An 18,933-nucleotide genomic window follows, 5' to 3' on the forward strand; every position below is an offset into this window, starting at 1 on the left:
ATAAATATATTTGTTGTTGAAGACCTGGTATAATGGTCTTTGGCGTATTTCCAGTTGACCATAACAGTTTCTGAGTCTATGAAGTCTAAAGCAGACACCTCATAGTGTGGTTGAAAGGCATATTCAAAAAGCTTATCAGGATCTGTCACTAGACAAGTATTGGGCATGTTGCTACGTTGAACAAATTTACCCCATATCGAGTTTAAAAACAATTTAGAAATTTGTCTTTTGGCGGGGTTGACATTTATGTGTTCGTGTCTTAAAGCTATGCCCTCATTTTTTTGATACGCGTCTATGTACTCTTGTTGTTTCACAGAGTCTGTACACCAATCAGGGTAACCAGAAGCCTCCTGTTTATCTCTGAGGTGTGTTTTAATGTAACCTGAAAACAAATCATCAGATCTCTCATCAAAATGCCACACCTCATAGATTTTACACACTTTGTACCCCTTTTCTATAGCAAGATTTATCTCCACTGTGCACCATGTACCGGTTAGGGCGCGGTTTTCTGAGTCATGAACACACGGCTCACACTGTCCAGATTCGGCGCATGTGCGGCACAGCGGAAACATTAACTTGCCATTCATTTTAACCGGTAAAACTGGAAAGAAAAGGCCTCGCGGAGGATTAATTTTTAATTTAACAAAACCGAAATACTTTGTGACATCATCAAAGTCCTTATAAATGATGCGTGGGTGACGTATAGGATATGTTTTGGTCTTGTTGACAAATGGGTATAGGCTAGTAAAGTCAAAATAGTGTATTTTTTCATCGCACTCTGTCTTGTGATAAAGTTTTATGGCGTTAGTGCGGCCGCCATAAAGACCGTCACGAGGATCCAAGGGGTCAGGGATTTCCAAACCTTTCAGAAAAACCTGAAGCTCCTCATCAGTCTCCCTCATTTTCTTCCACTCACACCCCCACATCTCCCTTATCTGAAATCCACACCGTTTAAGGAAATGTATCCTTAACTGTGTCTTGTGCCGCAGTTGACCGTAGGTTGTTTTAGTCAGATTGTTTTCATCATCGGCTTTGTAACAGTTGTCACAACCGTGATAAAAACACCCCTGGAATTTATAAGCTGTTGGCACGCCGTTAATCACGGCGTAACCGTCCAGACTGTATCTGCCGACTTTCTTCTCACCACCTTGTAAAGCGTGTCTTATACTCACACCTTCTTTGTGTTCTATGTACATTAACCACTGTATGGCCGGTGTTGAGTAACGCTTCTGGGTCTTGTGATAGTTATCACCCGGTACAAGAGCCAATGTGTTTGCCTGTAAATATTTACAACGATACATAGCCATACAAACCGACGCTAAAGTCGTCAGTTGGAATGGATCAACGTGACGTTTAACGGCTACATCTTTTTTCTCTGCCGCTATTACAAACTCCTGTTCTGTCATGGCTATAACGGCTGATCTGAAAGCTGCGCACCCTTTTTGCAATATTCTGACATCCTCTTTACAATATCGTATTAATTCTTTTTGAAAATTAAACGCCTTGTGTTTGTTTTTTTCGTACCACTCTGTAACATCAGCGGCCTCCTCAGGCATCATGTGTTGTAGGCCAAAATATTCTATTGAGGGCATGCCCCCTATGTAATTTTGGTTATCGGCTGTGTTAAAAAAATGCGGGAAATGACCTTTAACGCCATCAAATCCCATGGCCTTTGGAAATCTGCTCAATTTCATGGGGAGAAAATTGAGAGAGTCTATAAACCTAATCTTCAGATCTTTTATTGTGATACACATTATGTTTCCGCCATTAGAGATGAGGGATACTGTATACCGTTCTTTGATGATCTTGTTCAATACAAAATACGCATCATACCGCCCAGCGTTATGGGCTATGAATGTGTAATGCGCAAATTTTGGTTTCATGAACGTCTTTACAAAATCATCGATACAACCTTTGCCCTTAAACTCCCAGGATTTCTCACCCATTAATGTGAGAGCGTAACAGTAGTTTGGTATATGTATACCTGTCTCCTGCATGCATTCGAAATCAAAAAAGATGTATTTGGTGGTGGGTTCTTCCGCTTTGATGGGCTGTATGTAACACAAATGATCCGCAAACCCATCAACATATGCCTTGCAAGTAGAACACTTTAGCCCCTGACACTCATGAGACCTGCGACGGTAGAGACAACACCTGTCGCAATAAACATGTTCAAGACAGGATATTTTGCGATCTAAAGCTAAGGATTTGTGCTCCTCTAAACATTCACGCGATCTGCAAAACACCCTACAAACCGAACATCTTAATGCGGAAGCCCCATCATCAGCGCACGCTTGTCTGTGACAAGCCTTACAAAAGAAAAGACAATCGTGGCTATTTTTGCGCTCATAAGTTCGATTACAGAAGGAACAGAAAAATCTCGATCCGAGAAATGCGCAGATATTAATCAGGCCATAATAGTGTGAATCGTGATATAATACATACAGGGTATCACCGTAGCGCGAATCTGAAGAATAGTAATGCCAAGAACGATTATTATGATATAATATTGTAATTTTTGTTTTTAAGTGTTTTTCAAAAACAACAACGTCGCTAAAGCTAACTGCTTTATCGATCGATAGTTTCAAATCCTTATGAATTTGAAGCGCCCGATCGTGTATTTCAGCGTCTGTGGCATTACCTTTATCCAGAAGTTTGCAGATCGATGCCGCAAAGCACAAATAATTGTGCGTATTGTTGAAATCATACAGGTGTCTTCTGCGCCTTTCTATAATTAAGCTGTATGGAATGCGTCTAAGGCCGCGACCAGTTAGGGCCCCACCCGCTCTATTTCTAAAAACAGTGATCACAAACCTTAAACCCGTGCCTAATAAGAATTCAGCGTTACTTTGAAGAGTGTTTGTAATTTGATTCAAGAAACTGACAGCGTCTAATGATTCTTGCGGCTTTCGGTGTGAGTAGATGGCGTTGTGTAAACCACCCCCCTCCAATCTTAACTGTACACGATCATTAGGGTCAACACCAACCATGAATTCATCAATCATAACCTGTATAGCGTTGTGTACGGCTTCAACACCCTCTGCAAATGATGTAACTCTTTCCAAATTAACAAATTGAAAATGATTATGATACTCAATAGCTCTGAAATTAGGATGGTGTCGCTCATACCTGTTAACCGCTTCTAAGTACACATCTCGCCGACCTTCACCATCACCGGGTGGCGCACTCCCATCTATGTCATTATGCCTGGGCGTTGCGGGGTGTTCAACATTGTCAGGTGACGCAGCGTCACCCGGTGATGGTTGGTCCGGCGATTTGTCAGCCTGTGCACACGGGGTGGGGGGTGTGCCTCGCACCCTGTGTTGTTTACGCTTTCTCAGCCTGTATATGCATTTTAAAGCCTGTTTTATTTTCGAACGGCGAAATAAGTGTGAGATTTTGCACGGTACATTTGCTTTAATTCTTGGGGCTTTTTTACACACATGTAAATTACGTTTCAACCCATAACCCACCATGCCTAGTCACGGATCCGTTTCAATTATCTCGGCAAAATGATACATGTTCGCTTTAATAAAATCCCTAGTCCTCACGGTCTCTGCTATATGATTTGATGTTACATTCATGTACATTTCTACAAGTTCTTTAATGATCTCTGGCTTCTTTTTTGAACCATAAAGCTCATCTTTTATACGGTTCAACAGGGTATTGACATTTCTACGCATGTACCCTATATGCTCACGCATCCTCCCCATGACCGCGTAGTATTGTATTTCCGCATCTTGTCCTAATTGTTCCACATTCTGACCCCCATCAACTATGTCTGTCGATACCACGGTCGGCGGGGCATCCGCACCGCCCGATGCGGTTGCCTCGCCGACCGTGGTAAAAACACTGGGTAGTTTTGTGTAATCATCACCCATTACTTTATCAGGGATTCCGGCTACAGATGTTACAGCCTCATCATCATTCTGTGGTGTATCTGAGACTGACTCTTCACTAGGGGTGATAAAAAAAGTTTGCCCATTTAAGTCCTCATCATTAGCGGATAATGTATCTGCAGGCGTGTTACTGACTACGCTTTGCGTTTCTGCAGTATGATGTTCCTGCGTGTCTGAAATCACGATGACATCATCATCCGTCAGCGGCGTGTATCTCTCTCTTGACAGTCGTAAAGTTTTACGAGTCTTCACAGTCTTTGTATTACCGGCAATGTCAATGTCGGATTCAGTAGGTGTTGCAGGTGTTGTAAATGCGTGCGGGTAATCCACATTACTCACGGTTGGCACTGTTTGTAATGCAATTCTTTTTCTCACGGGTCTACCTTCCGAATATTTCAATCTTCTTTTAAGGTCTGATAAATCGGCCTTGTTTTCTTGACCGGCTCGACTTTTTGTAATTCTCCGCTTGCTTGGCTTGAAATCGTCGCGCTCGGTGGCCATGATCTCGGCCCTTGATACATTTTCTTGACGTTGTGGGTCGATCACCGTTTTAGCTGATTCACCCCCATCCATTTCAGCATTGAGTGGTTGAGCAACCCCGGCCGCGGCTATCATTTTTGCGAATCGTCGCGGATCCGCTGTAAATAAAAAATAACAACGTTTTAGTTACACATTCGCGGACACTAAGACAACCGCTTTATAACACCTTCAGACCCGCCTCCCAAAACACCCACCCCATCCATGTCGGTTTGCATCTACACAGTCTGTTTAATACCTGTGGTATCCATTTGTAAAGAACAATGATGAACGCGGTCCTATATAAGAAACTAAATAAATAAACATTACATTACACACCTGAATATTTGCCAGATCTTTCCATCGGCGTGGTTCCTACTGTAATAAAAATCACACCGTTTTAGTTACACATACGCGGCCACAAAGACAGTCGCATTATAACAACTTCAGGATCACCTCCCAACCCCCCCCCCCCCACCTTCCTTGTCGGCTTACGTCTACACAGGCTGTTTAATACCTGTGGTTTCCATTTGTAAAGAACAATGGTAAATGTTGTGCTATATAAGAAACCAAATAAATAAACATACACGGGTATTTGTCAAAGGTTTGCGCCGGCATGGTTCCTTTAAACAATGACCAGAAAGCTTGATCGCTGATCTGGGCTCTTTTTGCTCCTTTAGCCAATGCGCTGTTGGGTTGTTTGGCGTTTGATCCAACACCCGCTGTCGGTTCTCTGTATCCGGATGGTCCCGCTTCACACGTATCGGCCCTAGGTACCGTAGGTTCATACCGGCTAGCTATGTCATCTGTAATACATATATTATCAATTAACGACACATTCGCTGACTTGCGGAAAAAAAAAAAAAAAACGTCATTTAAGTCATGATAACAACAACTCCTGTGGACACTATTCATGATTTTGCGACGATATGCAACATTTAACACAAAAACACATTATAAAAACATCACTAGCCAATCGTCAAAATTCACCTTGTATAGCCGGGGTCTGGTATAGCTGTTTATAGTGTTTTGCCGATGGTAAATTCCAGAGATCATCCATTATGTGTTCTGCATCAGATTTCGACATAATCGGCGATACTAACAGAGAACAAATAACACATTAATATCACAGGCGGTATAAAAATGAATATAACAGGATATATATATATATATATATATATATATATATATATATATATATATGAGTGAGAACGTGAGAGTTCGCGCGAGATAGCGTGAGAGAGAGAGAGAGACATATTTTTGGAAATAATAATATATCACATTTTTTAACATACATCACATTTTTTGACGGCTTATGAACACCTACATTTTTGCGATTCGGACAAATCAGAGTATGCTGCGTATGGGTTTTCGAATGTCGTCAGATCCGGACCGACTGTGAAATCCGAACCATATGATCCAACTTCAGATGCGTCATTTGTGACATCTGAAACTGATTTATGGGATTAACAATTTAATAAAAAATAATATATACATAAAAAAATAAAATAAAAATTAACACAACAATTTTGTAGAACGAAAAATACAATCAACACGTGTAACATTAATACCAATAGGGCGCTTGTCTTAACAGAACCTGTGACTAACACATCTGAGCCTGGTAATAATAATTAACACCAACAGAGTAACATTTATAACCACCGTCAATAGCCCCCTGTGCCTTAACAAATCATGCCCTAACAACAACACTGTGTCTTTGATCTGTAAACTTACATGTATTTGTCTGCTCATTTGACGGCTGTTGGAAGCTGGGTAACTCTTGAAAATCTCTGAGACTTATTTTATTTGCATTAATGGTTTTGTATTCCTTTCTCTGTAATAAATAATAATAAGTTGAAATAACAATACAATAAGATATTGTTAAACTATTGTAAATATCATATACACACCTGCATGTTGATGTTTTGTTGATAGCTTAAGTTCAAAGTCAATTTCTACAACAATCACTGTTGATAATAAAAGATAACTATAAGCAAACATAACGAAATTTGCGTGCACAAAATCACATAAAACTATTAACGCTCTCACAAAAAACCTCATCTATGTAAATTTATTACAGGGGATCCAACAAAGCTACAGCAGCACCCCCATCATATCACATGCGTAGTCAGCAGACAGCACATATAAATGTGATAACTAGCTCATTATTTAAAATCATTATGTATAATACAATGATACAATATTAAAATGAAGCTATTTATAAATATCAAAGCCGTAATACCAAAAAACCACATCTACTGACATTGTATTCTATAGATCATTCAATAAAAATTAATTACAGGTGATCCAACAAAGCTACTGCAGCAACCTCATCATATCACATGCGTAGTCAGCAGACAGCACATATAAATGTGATAACTAGCTCATTATTTAAAATCATTATGTATAATACAATGATACAATATTAAAATGAAGCTATTTATAAATATCAAAGCCGTAATACCAAAAAACCACATCTACTGACATTGTATTCTATAGATCATTCAATAAAAATTAATTACAGGTGATCCAACAAAGCTACAGCAGCACCCCCATCATATCACATGCGTAGTCAGCAGACAGCACATATAAATGTGATAACTAGCTCATTATTTAAAATCATTATGTATAATACAATGATGCAATATTAAAATGATGCTATTTATATATATCAAAGCCGTAATACCGTAATCTGCGATGACTAACATTAACGAACTGTAAATTGTAATAACACAATATACTGTATTTTTAAAAGCAATATGTATAATGTACAGACCACAATACACTAATCACTGCACATGCAAATGGACAGTTAAAGTACCATAGGCTCAATATTTTTCTTTCCTAAATAAATGATTAACTACAAGCAGCCAGTATGCCAGTATGTACTCCCAATACATTACAATACAATGCATGCAGCAACAAACTATATTTAAAAACCCCCACCCTACCACTAAATAAAACATTTTGCTATGTATATTATAAAATATTAAAACTATGCTATTTAGAAATATTGTATATATATATATATATATATATATATATATATATATATATATATATATATATATATATATATATATATATATATATATATTTATTTAGAAAATTAAAATAGACTCACCCCTTCTGGAACAAAATCTTCAAGTATTCTCTGAACAGTGTGTGGACAAAAGTTTCAAGTTCTCTGCCTTCAAAATGTGTGGACTGGTTCCTCATGGAGAACATATATATATACTCAGCAGTCAGTTAGCACATCTGTGTTGCATTTGTTTCATTTGAATATTCATGAGTTGTGTTCCAAAGTTATAGACAGGCATAACAAATATATATATATATATATATATTTGATTTAAATAATATAGCATATTACCCAAAACACAGCTGTTTTCAGAATATATTGCTTGATAAAATAAAACCAAAATGTGATGTATAAAATCCTTATCCTTATTATTAAATAAATGACAGATATGTTTCAACATCAACAGCATACATAAGACCTATATATACATGTGTATGCTTTTTAATTTAAAATATATACCTTATCCACCACACCTGTGTAATTTGATTGAGATATATATATATATATATATATATATATATATCTGATTTAAATAATATAGCATATTATCCATATTTTATTCATCACATAATATAATGATACCATCACATTACACACATATATATATATATACTGTATATATATATATATATATATATATATATATATATATATATACTTTATATAGATCCTTTATTTATCAGCATTGATAATGTTCAGTTAAATATAATATATATAAGTTAATTCTGTAGTCTCTAGCTCCTTGAGATATATATATATATATATATATATATATCTGATTTAAATAATATAGCATATTATCCATATTTTATTCATCACATAATATAATGATACCATCACATTACACACATATATATTTATATATACTGTATATATATATATATATATATACTGTATATAGCTATATATATATATATATAGATATATATACTTTATATAAATCCTTTATTTATCAGCATTGATAATGTTCAGTTAAATATAATATATATATAAGTTAATTCTGTAGTCTCTAGCTCCGTCTGGAACTTGCTTGCAACTGCAATACATGGCCACTAGATGCCACTCATGCCCTGTTGCAAAGATTTCATGGCCTTTCTTTGTACTGTCTAAACTAATTAAACTGCTAGTCGTGTGAAAATGTTTTTTTCAGAGGTATGAGCTTTCTAATAAATATAATTGTTACCAACCCTGCTGTGCTGTCTACGCTAATTGCGTCATACGTAAATATCAACGTCTTCAAAGACTATGGAATCCGGTGTTTAAAATTACTTTTGAAAATTACAATCATCCGTCATATCTGATGTCTTTCTAAAAGTAACACTATACTTCTCACGCTGTGTGTCTTTAAATTTAAATGCCTACAACATGTCAGGCCCAGACTGAATGGCTCCTGTATCTTTAAATGCATAACAGATGTATACCCAGACCTCTTTGTTATGTACTCTGATATTTCATTTTAAAAGCAAGATGGACCTTTGCTGGTGTGGAAGTTATCGTGTGGAGTATAACTTTTTATTTTTTATTTTTTGATACACGGTTGGTCAGGCACTTCGTTGTAGCGCTTTTGGATCGTTCTAAGGTAAGTGTTATTATAGTTGGTAATGATATGTCTGTATTATTCGCCGTGAAAGATCTATGAGCGATACCAATTACCCGGCTTTAATACGTTATAATAACAGGCTTTCAGCCGGCTGTTTTGATGATCAGCGTTGCGAGACATCCTACACAAATCAAATTTGATATAAAACAAGATCTACATTTCTACGAATTATATATCTGTTGTATACCATATTTTTCTAACAACTTTTTTAGCATTATGTTTAGAAATTCTTCCAGCTGGTTAAGATATCATTAAGTGACCTTTATAAATTAATTTATACAGCTGTGGTTTTATTTGACATAGACAATATCAGTGTATGAAGTTACAGTATCAAACCAATTATATTTTAATACGGGGGTTAATATTATTTATACCACTTCCATATCAAACGTGATAGCTTTATCACGTTTGATATCAAACTGTATAAATGGGGCGTGGACAAACTGTATAAAAGGGGCGTGGACCTGTCAAAACCAATTAGTTTGAAGAAAAAGTGTGCCTTATCTACTAATCAATGACCAGATTAACGAGAGAACGATTACGCAATAAATTACATCACAACAATAACAATATGACAGAATAATATTACGTCACAACATGTCCGCCAAGTGGCGCTATGCACCCTATATACACTGCGCGGTAGTCCCTGGTGCAAAACAACACAGTTCCTGAATTTGAATAACGGTCCCGCGAAGGAAATCCTCACAAGGTGATTAGGCCATAACTTATTGTGCACACTACTTTTATGTATAACAAAAGTGATCAAAAATCCTCTCTAAGAGGGGCAGGCAGATTCCCATCCCTTAGGGCAATCTCCTGTATCAGAGGCAAACAGGCAGTCCTGTTAGTGGGGGTATCCAACACCCCAGTACCTGAACAATCAGCTGCAGTTGCCAGCTCCTGCTGGTCACGACTCCTGGCTGGCCACTGCCTGTCTTGGGTGCTGTGTGGTCCTCTGGGTGACTCCCAGATGGGCGGCAATGTCCCTCTCTGCCTAGTTCCGTGCTGTAGGTCTCTGCAGTCACTCCTACTGGGCTCTATCTCCCTTCACATGCTGCTCACCCCTTCTTCTGGTCAGCAGTGCTGGCTGTCATTAACTGCTGGGTCCTTGCTCCCAGTGCCTGGTCTCAGATGTGTGCTTCTCTCTGCACAGCATCTCTGTCTGCATGCTTCCTGGCTCAGGATACAAGCTCTTCACCCCTCTGCACACTTTCTCTCTCACACTGCTGCTGGGATCACCTCTGACCTCCCAGCTTCCTGTCTCATGTGCAGGGGAGCTGGGACACTAGGACACTAGCTGAGTCTGTTAACCCCTCACAGACCTGCAGCTTCCACAAGCAAAGGAGGTTTTCCTCTGAGCAGCATTGGCTGCAATTAAAATCTCTTTGGGGGCACAAGAGTACACCAGGGGTGGACTGCCACACTCCCTGGGCAGCCAATCAGGGGGGTGTCAGGCTCCCTGCACGTGGACTGAGCTGGGGCTGTTTAACCCCTCACATCCCTGCAGTTTTCCTCTGAGCAGCATTGGCTGCAATTAAACTTCTTTGGGGGCACTCCAGGGGCACAGGGGATATCCTGTAGTGGGCTGCCACACAAGCCCATTCACATTTTTTGAAATATGGCTATCCACAGGTTGTTCAGTCTGCCATTTGAGATTGGGATCTTTCAGCACAGAGACAAACTGCACATCAGGGTCAGGATCAGCCAGGTTGTTAAACGGGGTTTCGACCATGAATCAATCACATCAAAAAATTAATTAATAATCAATCAATCATAATCACAATCAAGCCAGATAGGGGTCTTGTTAAATATTAAACTGACCAAAACAGATACACACACAACTAATACTGCCTCATCTACCTGTCTGGTCTAGTGCCCACTGCCTAGTACTACCGTATCTACCGTCTGGTGCCTAGTACTTCCTAGTACTGCCTTATCTACCGGTCTTGTGCCTAGTACTGACTTATCTACCGTGTGGTGTCTAGTACTGCTTCATCTACCTGTCTGGTCTGGTGCCCACTGCTGAGAGTCATTCGTATGAGGGACTTGTCTTTTAAATGCATACAACTGATTGCATTCCACTAATGAGAGTAATTGATTGCTGCACCAATCGCCCTCTGCTCCTCGGCTGCACTGTGTAAACAGTGCACAATCAAGCCAGATAGGGGTCTTGGTGCTTGTTTTGAGGTTGTAGCAGGGGAGTGCAGCTACGAGTCGTAACACCTTGAGAGAAGATCAGTACTTCTCTACCGGCAAAGGACATCCTCCTCGACAGAGCGCACAGCTTCACGAGGGACGCATGTGAAGCAGTGAGCAAAGGGAACACCCGCCTAGCGAGCCAGATCACCTGAATCCACCCTAGCGATCAATAGAGTTACAGAAGTCGCAGCCAGATAGAACTCTTCCAGCTGCCACCTAGTCATTGATTAGCCCCCTCCCCTCCACCCATTAGGCAATGATTGACGAGACGAATGGTAATAATAAATAATAAATGAATAATATTACTAATCAGTAATCACCAAATTAAAAATCAGATGAAATTAATTATAAATAATCATAATCACAATCAAGCCAGATAGGGGTCTTGTTGGATGTTAAAGTGATCGAAACAGTTACACACTTGCAGACAAACTCTGTGCTGCACAAAATGCCCACCGCTCCTTGGCTGCACATGGTAAACAGTGCATGATCAAGCCAGATAGGTATCTTTTATGGGCCTATTTTTTTAAACTGCCATCATGTCTGCCGCTGCAGTGCCACTCTTACATGAGCCACGTGTTTGTGCCGCACACTTGTGTGGCTTAGCATAGTTATCCAGCTACCTCAGTGCAAACTTTGGCAATAAAAACAATATTGTGAGGTGTGAGGTGTTCAGAATACACTGGAAATGAGTGTAAATTAATGTTATTGAGGTCAATATAGCGTAGGAGCAAAAAAAACCCACCAAATTCTGCCATTTTAGCTGTTTTTAGGCTTTTTTTTAACAAAAAAATCAGAACCCAAAACCCAAATAAATCCAAACACAAAACACTTAGGAGGTGTTTTGCCAAAACCCATTAGAACCCAAAACCTCAAGGTAATCAGAACCCAAAACCCAAAACAAAAAAGTGGCCGGTGCACATCTCTAATATATATATATATATATATATATATATATATATATATATATATATATATATATATATATATATATATATATATATATATATATATATATATATATATATTATAATATAATATATATAAACATGCTGTCACCCTTCCTTTCTTCTTTTAGAGAAGAAAGAGTAAATTAATTTCTTAATCTCTAGTAATAGGGGTCTGTAGTAGCATAGCGTATGGGTGCAGAGTGTCCTAGGCCACCCGGCGGATTGGCAGTGCTGTCCCCCCCCCCCCCCCCCCTGCTCCCCCTATTGACTTGTTTTGGTGCATTTCGGACCTGATGATAAATATTGGGACCCATAGTAAAATGGTGAGCAGGAAAGAACAATGGGTTGGAATAGAAGAGTAACATGGCAGGGATTGTTTTGGAAAGCTGCATGGGCCATGGGAGACATGTGGGGGAGTAGAGTTGGAGACATCAATGGTGGCAATTGCACCTCAAGCAAAGATGGCAATTTGTGCCTAAAGCAAAAGTGTTGTTCCCTCTGCACCCCCTTCCCTCCCCATCCCACTGGCTTGAAGGTAGTACATTTATTTTGTAGGAAATCTTTTATTTGTACTTCAGATGTAGTTGCAACTAAGTTAGTAGTGATCTGCACATCAGTATTGCAGAGAAAATGGCAACCTGGATGCGCAATAGGCACAGCACCAGATTCTACTTGCTTGTGCCGCTGGCTACAAAGGAGGAAGCCTGGACGGAACCTGTGCACATACATCCACAGTCGATATGTTCCTGACCCAATATCCCCACCCCCCATATAATCATTTCAACTATCAAGCCCACCAAATCATTTACTTCAATTAACTATGAGCATTTTACATTGCAAAGAGGAGGGCGCCACTGAATTTTTTTCTCTCTCTCTCTCTCTCTCTCTCTCTCTCTATATATATATGTATATATATATATATATATATATATATATATATATGAGTCATTGACTGACTGACACTATCATCTTATCAGAGTACCAGTGGCATAGATAAGGATGCTGCATGGGCACATGCTGGACCCTACAGTTTGTGACCACTCCTATGATTGCTGGCTGTGGAAGTTTTCCCTAAAGTGAACTGGAATTACCCTAAGATAATGAAATATTGAAGATCTTTTGTGGCTTATTGGTTAGTCAGTTATCAAGGGGAGTCACATTGTAGTCATAGAGTTTATGTATGGATATTCTGATCTCTAGTGCTGGTAGGCAAAATGTATTTTTATTTATTATGTATAATTTATGTATCAGTATAATTGAATCAAATGCTAACAAATTAGATCTGTTGTCACTGTAAGTAGTAAAATAGGGTGGTAGGTCTCCCGTATCAAGGAAAACTTAGTCAAGATTGTGACTTGGGATGGGAACAGATACTGTGCACTTCCTACATTACATGCAGGAATATGCACAAACAATTTGGCATCGCCATTTTCATTGCGTGTATCTACTCTCAACTGCAAACATGCCCGTAGAGAAACACAGCTCCTGTGTCACTACTGCCGCAGCAAGCCTGTGTAACCATAGGCCTACCCTAGGAGTTTATACTCCTCTTTCTTGTGCATAACCTGCATATGTATTGAAAGTATGGCCATTTATCATTTCTGGGTGGCAGTTTACTTGCTAAGAATAGCAGTTCCGAAGCTTAAAAAACACAATTGTGGATTCAATTCCCTGCAAACATGAATTAGGACCAACATTTGCAATTACATATAGGATAGAAGCATTGTTTTGCTCTCATGGGGGGAGATTCTCTAAAGCAGAAATGTGGTAAAAACCCAGTTATCAGGGTTTTTTCCGCATTTCTGTATCCTCTATGGCCCCATGGCGCTGCGGAGGGAATCGCCAGCAAAAGCTGGCGATTACCTGTTGAAGCCTATGGGCTTCTTACCACAGCGCTACTGTGATGGATCCTTTACGGATCCCTCCCGAAATGCCCCCCCGCCGTCGCCGTCACTCTGCGCATGCGCAGATGGACTCCCGGGTCACAGACCCGGAAGTCCAGTGCCAGTACCGCATCGCAAGGGACAGCTCTTATCGCAAGAGCTGTCCCTTGCGTTAATAACCGCATATGTTAGAGCATATGCCGTTATTAAGAATGCGGTGGCCGGCGAAGGGGGGCGATAATGGGAAGCGGATGTTACAACATCCCGCCCTTTATGAGTTCAAAATGTATTTCTATTGACCTCCTCAAGATATTATTATTTACATATCATTTTATTTAGTAACTGTGGCTGAGAAATCCTTTGAGTTGTTCTAATATCCAAAACTGATGGTTTCCATCTGATGTTTTGGATATTAGATGTTACAAGTTTCAAACCCTTTAAAAGTTTTTCAAAAGCAATGCTTTCTTTTTTTAATGTCACCTCAAAAGGTGCAGTACCAGTTATGAACAGCAGGTGTCTGTAGTTTGGCTTCACTTTTCAGATTTCTTTGCCTTGAGGGAAATTGTGCAATATTTCCAAGTAGGATGTAAAGGCATTTCACATTATGTTTTTTGATAAGACAAAAATATAAATGCAGGATAAATTGCACTATTTACTGCTGTAGATAAATGAGAGAAGTGTAAATTGATTTCCAGGCCAGCATTGGATTACCACCACGTACTGTATTTTTTGCACAATTTCTTTTGATGGAAACATTTTTAGGCAGACGTACTCTCCGCTTCTGTTTACACTGCATTCCATACTTTCTTATTATATCAGAATGTACAGGAGACTCAAAAGATTCAGGAGTTGAAAGTCCCTTTTGCACCCCTTCTACTTCTGTAGTAAAAGGTAAATATACACAAGATCAGGGGTGAGGAGAGGGGGGAAGTGGGTCATACTAAACTGCTGCACTTGTGCCAGCTGAGGATTCTACCGGGTGATCATGGCACTAGCTCACCGGCCAGGGCAGTGGCGTAGCTAAGTTTTGGGCGCCGCCCCGCACAGCGTGACTAATTTAGCTGTATAATGGTGTAATGCTAAAATAGTTAGATGTATGTGGACACATTGGTATGTACTGGGTTGTTTAGGGTCCAGCAGCAGTCTCCTCACTATCCCTGCAAGTATACCCGCGCAATTGTACTGATTGCCCCCTCCCCTTCCTGATCTGGCCCTAATCCAAGCGGGGACAAAGCCTCCCTCTTTCTTGTGGAGAGGGGGTGGTCTTATCTTCCATTTTGGACATGCCCCCAGTACCCGGGCCCATAAGTGCTCTCAATGGCCCTGAAAATAATATTACTGTTTATTTAGAGAAAGAGAAATAGTATTTTCCTTTTCATCTCTCCCTTAATTTTATTTACAGAAGTTAATGAAGTGTGCATCTTTACACTTTATTGCTGACTGTGGTGTAAAATACCGCGTCCAAATAATATGCCCATTCCCTGTTCTCACACTAATGATTACAATTCAAAAGCCTAAAGCAGCCTGGCTTCAACTGTATTAAGTGCCCAAAATGAGATGCCGCTGCTGTAATTAACTCAGCATTCTATTTTTTTTAACCACTTGCAAATGCAACCCTTGGAAACTGCAATTAGATCCTAATGTATGTATACAGCCAGGAACCTCATAATACCACGTAGGTCACATCTGTGTTAGGCAGATGTTTGCACCTGTCTCTTAGAAGAAGAGGCTTGAAAATAGCAACACTTGAATGTAATTGCGCATCCTTTCTTAATCCCTCAGCGAGAGAATGGCCTGCATTCCTGTTGAGAGGATTTTTATCATAACACACCGATTTTCTCTGCGTATTACTGAAGTCTGCTGACATAAAAAGGCTCATAAAAAGAAAACAAATACAATGATGTATAATAATATCCATTTTATTCTAACATTGCAAAGCCATACTAATAAAACAATAGCATATTTATATTAAAAAAAATCTTTCGTAACAACAGATGTAGAATGTATTTTTCATCTCACCTCAGAGGTTCAAAAACACTCAAAATACTTAGCAAATGTAGTTGCTGGAAGTACCTATTACCTGCTCTCCACCATGGTCACCAAGGGATCTAATTCTGCCTGTAAACAGGAAAAGTACACTGCACAGCAAAATGTATTACACTAAAATCATCTTTGTAAAAAAACAAAACACAAAAAGCCTTGAGAACATTTAGATCAATTCACAGCATGATGTACTAGGAGGATAGAGATGGAAAACATGAAGAGATTTTTTTTTTACATCTTTCACTCTTGATTTGACAAACAGGAGATCACCTTTGTTCACGGTAGTTGCAGTTTTATCACTACATCAATAGCTTTCAGAATTGCTATGAAAGTACCCATCAGTAGGATGAAATCGTCTATTTGTAAAGCAACATTAGCTGGTGGTAATTTTTAAAACATTTGTGGGGTAATTACTCAAAATTAGGGACAGGTGAAGTACAGTACTTGCAGCACCACGGTCCTGAGTCTGAGGCACAGATACAAATACTGGAACTCTACAGTTTCCTTTTCAACAAAACTCCCATTGAGACCCACCTCAATTGATAACATGATGCTGCCAAAGTGAATGCAGAGTTTGCATCATGCATAAAATAAAATTTTCTGCTTTTGTTAAACATATTAGAAAAGATGCATCAAGGCTAAGGGCAGTATTCAATGTAAAAAATTGCGGTGTGCAGCGAATCCTGTTTAGGATTCGCTGCACACTCGCTGTGTTCCGGAGGGCTGGCTGCCACTTGCTCTCCCAGTATTCAACATCACAGGGGCTCATTGCCCCTCGCAGCGAATCTTAACCCCTGCAGTGGACGAGCGTCCGCGGCAGGGAGCCATGGGGCGGTGGCAGGCAGGGAGATTGAAGTCTCCCAGCCTGCCCCAGAATGTATGTGGAGGGGAGGAGGGCTCCCTGGGACCCAGGCAGCACAAGCTGCCCCCCCCCCACCCCAGAGCCAGCAGGGGACCGGGTATATTCACTGCTCCCAATCGTGCATATGTAATGATCGGGTGCAGTGAATATATGAATATCTAATGAGCGGCTCTCGGCTCTGTGCTTATAGCACATGATTATATATTCATTTGCTATAAGCACATGAATAAAAATAGCATGCCCCTTCACAGAATAAAATTTCAGATTTTTTGACACGAAAATTTAAAAAAAAACTTTTATTTTAAAAGTTCGCATTCCAGTTCTCCATGAAAAGATGGAGAATTGCTACATGGAAAGACACGGCGAAAATCACTTAGAAAGACTGCGAAAATATCACATTGAATAGGGTGGTTCACTTTTTGAGACCAAAATTCTCCGTCCAACGCGAAAAAAGCACAAATTCGCCATAAAACACGCCAAATTTTTCTCATTGAATACTGCCCTAAGAAAGAAAGGGTACTTATGTATTATCTGGACTCCCATGTTAAATGCACCCCATTTTTTCATACCCCTACTATCCAACTACGCATGGAGTTGATTTTATATAGTGTGGCGAGCGCAGCGAGCCACCGTGCCCGAAGCGTGGCGAGCGCAGCGAGCCCCGCGAGGGGACACGATCTCATAAGAAAACCGGGAGCCCAGATATTACATAAGTACCAAAGAAAGAAACTGAGAATCTGTGTTAGATAAATGACAGAAGCTGATTGATTACTTTGGCAACTTCTTCCCTTTATCTACAGTATCTTCAATGGTTAATGCATCTCCCCAATACTGAAATATTATGTTCAGGAGCATTTATCAATATTTGTTAAATTCCCCTCCAAGCCACTAAATTCTATTTTTTTTTAGCAAGTAAATTGCATCTCTCATTACAAGTATGGGAAATACAATCTGCCTAAATGTACAAAACAGAGAATAAAAAAATATAACAGAGGGAGCCCTGTGATAATAACATAATTGTGATATACCTCTGAATTCCCTGTTCCTGCACAGCCTTCTATACCTGCTGACAGTAATGGCCCCCATACACTAGTCTGGCTTGTCCTAAGGACAAGTTGGACCCAATTTCTCTTGAAATCTTCCGGCTGATCCCTATCAGGGCTCATGAACAATTTGGCACTTGATGTGCCTTTTTATACATACTATAAATCGCATGCACTTAATTGCATGTAACTCTCGCGGAGCTGAGGGTGGGAGGCAGGAGAATAAAAAAAAACCCATTCAAAAGAATTGGAGGCCACAGATTGTATGAGCAGCGGCCTCTGACTACGATCCGATGAGCACGGGACCAGATGTCATACACACACGTTTTGGCTGAATTTCTCATCCGAACCTACCAGAATTGGGTGAAATTGGGCCCAAATCGCATATACTGTATGTACAGTATGGGGGGCCTTAAAAGCTAAGCTCAGATTTCTCCCTTGTCATCAGCCATGTGTGTCTGAAAGACCACAGAATACTTACTGTGTGCAAATATAATAACACAAATGAAAATAAAAAATCCTACACCCAGGGTGCAGCGAGCAGTGAGCTCCAGTCTTTTATTCCTGTGCTTTTACTATGACCCTGTTCACCTGATCAGCAAAGTGCCTTCATCTCTGCTGACTTCACTGATCACAGGGGGACACATCAGCAACACAGGATAACAGATTCCCAGTGGTCACTGATCACCTTTTCTGGATGCGGTTAAGTGTCCTCTCAGTGGAGGAATCAGAGCGAGAGGGAGGTCAAGGAGGGGCGGGGTTGCAGTTAGACTTGAAGTTTGCCAAGAAGATTTACAAGGATAGAGCTTTCTCTCAGATTCTGTCAGTGCATGCAATATAAAAAGCTGCAATGTAT

The 18,933-nt window shown here is 39.8% G+C and overlaps 2 protein-coding genes across 4 annotated transcripts in view; one reads left to right on the forward strand and one right to left on the reverse strand.

Moving 5' to 3' along the window:
- The window catches only part of MYO18B (myosin XVIIIB), a 451,547-nt gene that overhangs the window by 285,378 nt on the left and 147,236 nt on the right, over positions 1-18,933 (forward strand). The gene's annotated exons all lie outside the window — the stretch shown is intronic.
- LOC146030025 (uncharacterized) lies at positions 3,327-5,115 on the reverse strand. 2 transcript variants are annotated; one of them, XM_083158388.1, is made up of 3 exons: positions 5,003-5,115; positions 4,755-4,793; positions 3,327-4,537 (listed from the first exon to the last, which is right to left on the reverse strand). In XM_083158388.1, the coding sequence occupies exons 1-3, from the start codon at positions 5,031-5,033 to the stop codon at positions 3,483-3,485; spliced, it is 1,125 nt and encodes a 374-aa protein (XP_083014514.1). In that variant the 5' UTR covers positions 5,034-5,115; the 3' UTR covers positions 3,327-3,482. The 2 variants fall into 2 exon arrangements, with proteins under 2 accessions (XP_083014514.1, XP_083014515.1); XM_083158389.1 differs by lacking the exon at positions 4,755-4,793.

The sequence above is a fragment of the Crinia signifera genome, chromosome 1, assembly GCF_055691185.1.
Source record: "Crinia signifera chromosome 1, ASM5569118v1, whole genome shotgun sequence".
In the NCBI taxonomy this organism is placed as follows: Eukaryota; Metazoa; Chordata; class Amphibia; order Anura; family Myobatrachidae; genus Crinia; species Crinia signifera.

Coding starts and splice junctions, on each gene's coding strand:
- LOC146030025 (XM_083158388.1), bottom strand. CDS start 5,033: ATGCCGGCGCAAACCTTTGACAAATACCCGT. Junction 4,794..5,002: donor AACCTTTGACAAATACCCGT/GTATGTTTATTT, acceptor TTTTTATTACAG/TAGGAACCACGCCGATGGAA. Junction 4,538..4,754: donor AAGATCTGGCAAATATTCAG/GTGTGTAATGTA, acceptor TTTTATTTACAG/CGGATCCGCGACGATTCGCA.